Source organism: Oncorhynchus keta, chromosome 36 (genome assembly GCF_023373465.1).
Source record: "Oncorhynchus keta strain PuntledgeMale-10-30-2019 chromosome 36, Oket_V2, whole genome shotgun sequence".
NCBI classification, from domain to species: Eukaryota; Metazoa; Chordata; class Actinopteri; order Salmoniformes; family Salmonidae; genus Oncorhynchus; species Oncorhynchus keta.
Window position 1 is genome coordinate 18867077 of NC_068456.1, and position 7105 is coordinate 18874181.

General features: G+C 41.5%; 1 protein-coding gene across 1 annotated transcript; it reads left to right on the forward strand.

Annotated features, from left to right (window-relative positions):
* Nucleotides 1-1373: 1373 nt before the first annotated feature.
* On the forward strand, nt 1374-4400 carry LOC118369920 (NK1 transcription factor-related protein 2-like). The gene is made up of 2 exons (XM_035754694.1): nt 1374-1491; nt 2954-4400. The coding sequence occupies exons 1-2, from the start codon at nt 1479-1481 to the stop codon at nt 3571-3573; spliced, it is 633 nt and encodes a 210-aa protein (XP_035610587.1). The 5' UTR covers nt 1374-1478; the 3' UTR covers nt 3574-4400.
* Nucleotides 4401-7105: the final 2705 nt, after the last annotated feature.

Below are 7105 nucleotides of genomic sequence, written 5' to 3' on the forward strand. Positions count from 1 at the left end.
GGATATTGACAATTGTTCCTACTTTACATAATATTGCATGGTGCACATAGACTAAAACGCATGCAAGGCGCGAGCACACACACCTACACACACATACACAGTATTTTACCATTGTTTACTAAAAATGCATTTCAATATCATTAAATAAATTATCTAAAAGGGTCATTCAAGCAATAATACTTCTAATAGTTTACACATTTTAGTTATGGCCTGGCCTTCTAACCTAAAAACGACGCTCTTTGATGATGGCCAGTTTAATCAGTGTCTGATATCCGCTGTGAATTTTGACCCAGTGCTGGTTTCACTATTTCGGCCATCGTTAGGCTTCAATGTTTAAAACAATCCTATGCCAATGTGCATTCAATTCTAATCCCAAATATTTAGGTGCCAATCGATTTATTATGAACATGAATATATCACAAAACGGGAGAAAATAATCAGACAACATACTGTATATGCGTTTGCTCATTGTGGGGCAGACTTGCCTGTAATCATGTGGATCATAGTTAACTTGTATAATAAATTATCCACTAGGACTGTTGGGTTATCCACATGTATTATTATTGGAAATCTATCCCAAACAAACCAAACTAAATACTATATATACCAAACAAACGCAATAGATACGCGATGGTGACTGAGGTCTCACTTTATTTTTGTTGTGTGCACTGACTTGGCTTTTTTGGTGTCCCTTTTGAAGACAGCAACAGTAACATTTGCCTACATGTAAAACATGACAAAGCAACATTTTCAAACCTTGAAACATTCACACTTTTTACAGATGATAATAATATTTTTAAAAACGAATCATGGAGGGGAAATAGAGGATTGTGTCACCAATTATTTTCATGGCAGGAGGTTTTTGCCAAACACTTTTATTTAGCAACCTGTCACCTATTCACTTTCGGTAAAGGGTCAAATTTAATTGGATTTAATGATATGGGTGATTATCGACGAAATGATTTAAGTCAATTACAGGAGGTCTTGTGAAAGGCTAATGTGGCTGTCACGTGGGAGCCAGAAACCGCGTCTCTTCGAATCGAGCGGAGAGGAGACGCTTTAAAGATCTCACTCCCCTCACTCATCGACCTTCATTTGGCTAGACTGACATAGAAATCTGAGGGCAGGTGCAGTTTATGGGACAGACAGTTGACTAGTTTAACCAACGTTTAAATAAGTGCAGAAAGTATGCCAAGTGACTACCCAGGTGCGTAATAGCGCGCGAGAGTTCACGCCTCTTATCACTGATCAATTTGGAGGGATTTAAAAGGATGTTGGTTTCCAATGAGTCTAATGTGAAAATGACATCTAGTCATAGGATTTCTTTTTCTATAATTGATATAATGGACCCAAATAAATTTAATAGCAAGAAGATACTCGAACTTTTCCCAACAAAGGATACGTTTCCTTCGCAGAACTTACGAGTGGCACGTTTTGAAGAGGATGCTGGCGCAGATGGAGAGCCGCCACTTGTGCGCATGAAAGCAGCAGGTAAAGATATTACTAAACTATAGACAACAATTTATTTTTGGTACAGGTATACTCGCTGTTTTTTGTTTTGTTTTAGGGGAAAATAGAGAATCAACAGACGTATATAGCCCGTATATAGCCCACGTAACTATTCGTTCAGTTCAGCATAAAATATTTGTTTAGCATTATTACACGAATAATGTCCATATAACTTATTTTCAACATAGGGATACAATACATGGTATAATATGGCCATAGTTAAGACGACGTAGGCCTAATAGCCAATATGAGAAACATCTATAGCTTCTTGGTTCACTGACCAACTAAGAGTGTGGCTATTTTATATCAGATAAAATGTTGTCATCTCTATATGACCTTCCCTTAATTTTCAAGGCTACGTTTCCTTTTAAGAAACCCACAAAGGGTTGCTCCCGCTGCCCGTGTGTGTGATTGGCATTGGGACAGGCTGGCCAGATAATTGTTGAAATCGTCCCATTGAGGATGCCTCCGCTCGCTTTGATCGATATCCCATTACTGCATCCTGCATATCTCCCTCCAGCACCTTGCAGGTACAAACTTCAAACCACATCCCTTTCTGATCCTAAATATCGTTCGATTAAAACTTCCCTTTAAATAGATTAGATTTATCGATCCACGAACAAATATGAAACTCCATTAGCACGTCATAGGTAGATGGTGGAGCTGGATTTGGCCTGGATTTCTTTCCGCAACATGACATTTGAGGCGATTTGTGATAAATACATTATTATTGTGGTCCTTCTGTAGCTCAGTTGGTAGAGCATGGCGCTTGTAACGCCAGGGTAGTGGGTTCGATCCCCGGGACCACCCATACGTAGAATGTATGCACACATGACTGTAAGTCGCTTTGGATAAAAGCGTCTGCTAAATGGCATATATTATTATTTAGGGATTAGAGGCTAAGCCACCCATAGTCCCCTTCTTAACCCTCGCTTCGTTCCACTCGCACAAGTCCTGATTTTAATCAAACACATTTTACAGTTATTCTATTAGGTAGGCCTATTTTAGACTATGTATTGGTTTTAGGGATTTCAGACAGAGTCTTAAATATACTTTTATTTCCAATTTCAAGGATAATCTTTTATTTTTCTAAATCTTACTTTACGCAAGGATCTCAAATTAGTCTCGGTAGTCCCAGACCTAGAACATTGTTGTAGAAGGCAACGCGTCTGCCAAGGGAGACTAATCTCAAATAGGCTACTGTAAACGTTTCGGTGGAAGTTATGGATCTAGAGAAGAGGGGCGGTCGGGTGGCGCTGTCCATTCAGCACCATTTAGGGCCTACAGTTTTGCGCATGTATACGCTTCCTCAACAACATGCCGCCGGCTTTTGAGATCTTATTTCCCTATGTATGAGGTCAACAATATTATCGAGTTTGAAGAGAATTTGTTTAGCTTTTGGAAAGCCCATTTACAGTGCTAATGTTCATGTTTGTGTTTACAGGTGAAGACACAGGGACTGACCACTCAAGTAGCGCAGATCTTAAGCAACAGGAAGCCGTCAACAACCCACTTTCAGTACACTCAACGACTGAGCCAGAGGAGCAAGAAGAGGGGGCCGGGGACAGCATCAGCATCAGCGCCGGAACTTCAGCCACACATGACCCCTCGCCTCACAAACGGCGGCGCTCGGATCACGGTTGCGCCAAGCCGCGACGCGCCAGGACTGCCTTCACATACGAACAACTGGTGGCCCTGGAGAACAAATTCCGCTCTACGAAATACCTGTCAGTGTGTGACAGACTCAACCTGGCTCTGTCCCTTAGCCTCACCGAGACGCAGGTCAAGATCTGGTTCCAGAACAGAAGAACCAAGTGGAAGAAACAAAACCCGGGCGCGGACAACACGATGTCGCCTGGGGCGAATTCTTTGGTCAGCGTCAACCCATGTCCTGTGACTTGTGTCTCGAGTTCAGCCAGTTACCAAACTTTCCCGTCCTTCAGCTCTGGGAATATGATCTTCCATACTGCCGCTGTTCCGTTGTCGTCCACAGGAGGGCTGTTACATCACTTCTTGCCCAATGGGTATCATTTCCAGCCGTCCTACTTTACCCCACATTTATGAGACCTGACCTACTTCGTCTATGGTGATTTGAGGATGGACACACCGAGATAGGATTTTAACTAGGTATTGGACTCTCTCTCACAAAAGTGTAATTTTTAACACTGTCTGTTGAAGATGTCATGACAGACATTAGTCTGCACCCTCAAATGATAACCAGAAGAATAACTTCAGACTCTTCCCACTGGGCAAAAACTGGTTGAATCAATGTTGTTTCCATGTCATTTCAACTCCCGCAAAATCAATGCGATGACATTGAATTAACACGGAAAACTGATTGGATTTGCAAAAAGTCATCAACACAAGGGAATTTCGTCCTTTTTTCACTCAACCTTTTAACCTAAATCCAATGACCAGGTCACATTTTTGGTTGATTTCAAGTTGAATTCACATTAGTTGGCAACTCAACAAAATGTAAATCAAAACTAGACGTTGAACTGACCTCTGTGCCCAGTGGGTTGTTCGATGATGGAGAGAAATGTCGGGACAGAGCCTTTTCTGGCACATGGGTGGTGAACAAGACTATTTGTCTTTACTGTATCTGATGATGTACACCAACAGTCCATGTGGAGATCTTGCTGTACAGCTGCTTATCATGGAGGGCCAAATAAATATGCAAACCCGCTGCATGCAGATATCTACATAATTAAGATCCTTCAGTGTATGTAGGAACTGTAGAGATTGTTGGCCTGCCATAATGAACTTAACCAATATCCCGTTTTCTCTATCCCTGTATTTGACTCTATCTGGAGCAGAATGTGGCATGATACAAACCATCTCTTCGTACTGTATGTTTGGGTCTGTCACTCACAGGATTTCACTGTTCATATCTGTCCGTTTTAAAATGAACACATGTAAATTAAAACATATATGTAAAACACACATAGAGTCCTAATATTTGATGAATAATGTTTTTTTGTTGTTGCTAGAGTGAAGCAAGATGGAATTAATTGTTCAAAAACAGAGAATTTAGAATGTCCAAGAATGAACAACGACCATAGAGGGAATGCTGGTGAAGTAGGTCCAATGTAGATCAGATGAATTTGTCTCAATACCCCTTCAGGCCAGTATAGCTCCATGGTATTGATGTCACACATTCACTTTTTACTCCACTACAAATAATATTTAGTTTACAATGACTGACTCAATTGCTGAATTCGGATAAATCATTAACATTGACCAGGATCCATGTTTCTGGTGATAATGCATTTGAGATGAGTGTTGGTGAAATGCTTTTTGGGTCACAACAGGTTGATTATGTTGTTTTAGAAAGGTCATCTCTGTTTAGTGCAGATAATTGTAGTTATGTTTTGTTTTTTTTAATCAACGATGCCTTTCTGAAAAATCTCTATATACTGCCATCTTCTGGACAGAAAAAGGTAAGACTTCAGGGGGCCTTTTTACATGCTTCAACTACACACCATAACCACAGAGGGTCGCCATCTTCTCACGTTGTTTAATATACCCAATAAGCAGTGAGCGCATGAGGACAAAACAGATTCAACACAGATTTAACTACATATCTTGGTTTCACAACACTGGTACTGTTTACCGAGTTTGTATGCTAGTAATATTGCCTATCTAATAATGGTTTGTTGACTTTAAGTACACAGTACACAACTCAAATGTATTTTAAAGTAAACTTGTAGGCTCCTTTGTTTTTTGTAGCTAGAGAGTCAACATCCATTCACATGAATGTATAATCCTGACACAATATTACTGTAACCTCAACCAAAGTACTTCAGCTAATGCAGTGTACATAGCAATATAAGTAGTCAGTATGGACTACATGGTTGGTCACTGACCTCAGCATGGTGTACCTCTGAGTCAAAATGGAAATATAACACAAACACGGAGAAGCTGGAATGTCATTACTGTCTACAACTATGAGAGGTCAGCAAAGCTTGTAAGACCTGTGTGTGTGTGTGTGTGTGTGTGTGTGTGTGTTTATAGAGACATGTTTAACAGTGCCAAGGAATGCTCACCCTGGCCTCAACTCAACTTGCTATTGCAAACTTTCACTGATCATCCATCATGATCTTCAGGAGAAGAAGAATACCAAGGCTTTCCCTCATTTACCAGCCTTTTCTTTACTTACTTCATACCTTCCATATCTCTCTATATCTCTCCATATCTCTCCATATCTCTCCATATCTCTCCATATCTCTCCATATCTCTCCATATCTCTCCATATCTCTCCATATCTCTCCATATCTCTCCATATCTCTCCATATCTCTCCATATCTCTCCATATCTCTCCATATCTCTCTATATCTCTCCATATCTCTCCATATCTCTCCATATCTCTCCATATCTCTCCATAGCTCTCCATGGCTCTCCATGGCTCTCCATAGCTCTCCATAGCTCTCCATATCTCTCCATGGCTATCCATGGCTCTCCATAGCTCTCCATAGCTCTCCATAGCTCTCCATGGCTCTCCATAGCTCTCCATAGCTCTCCATGGCTCTCCATAGCTCTCCATGGCTCTCCATATCTCTCCATAGCTCTCCATGGCTCTCCATAGCTCACCATGGCTCTCCATAGCTCTCCATTTCTCTCCATAGCTCTCCATGGCTCTCCATAGCTCTCCATGACTATCCATAGCTCTCCATATCTCTCCATAGCTCTCCATGGTTCTCCATAGCTCTCCATGTCTCTCCATAGCTCTCCATAGCTCTCCATAGCTCTCCATGGCTCTCCATAGCTCACCATATCTCTCCATAGCTCTCCATGGCTCTCCATAGCTCTCCATGGCTCTCCATAGCTCTCCATAGCTCTCCATTGCTCTCAATAGCTCTCCATTGCTCTCAATAGATCTCTATAGTTCTCCATACCTTCCATATCTCTTAATATCTTCTATCACTCTCCATAGCTCTCCATAGCTTTCTGTACCTTCTATAGCTCTCAATAGCTCTCCATACCTTCCACAGCTCTCAAAATCTCTCAATAGCTCTCCATACCTTCCATAACTCTCAATAGCTCTCCATAGCTCTCCATACCTTCCATAGCTCTCCACAGCTCTCCATACCTGCCATAGCTTTCCATACCATCCATACCTTCCATAACTCTCCATAGCTCCCATAGCTCTCCATACCATCCATACCTTCCATAGCTCTCCATACCATTCATAGCTCTCCATACCATTCATAGCTCTCCATACCTTTCATACCTTCCATAGCTCTCCATAGCTTCCATAGCTCTCCATACCTTCCATACCTTCCATTGCTCTCCATACCATCCATAGCTTCCATAGCTCTCCATACCCTCCATAGCTTCCATAGCCTCCATAGTTCTCCATACCATCCATAGCTTCCATAGCTCTCCATACCATCCATAGCTTCCATAGCTTCCTTAGTTCTCCATACCATCCATAGCTTCCATAGCTCTCCGTACCTTCCATACCTTCCATAGCTCTCCATACCATCCATAGATTCCATAGCTCTCCATACCATCCATAGCATCCTTAGCTTCCATAGCTCTCCATACCATCCATAGCTTCCATAATTCTCCATACCATCCATAGTCTTCGTAGTTC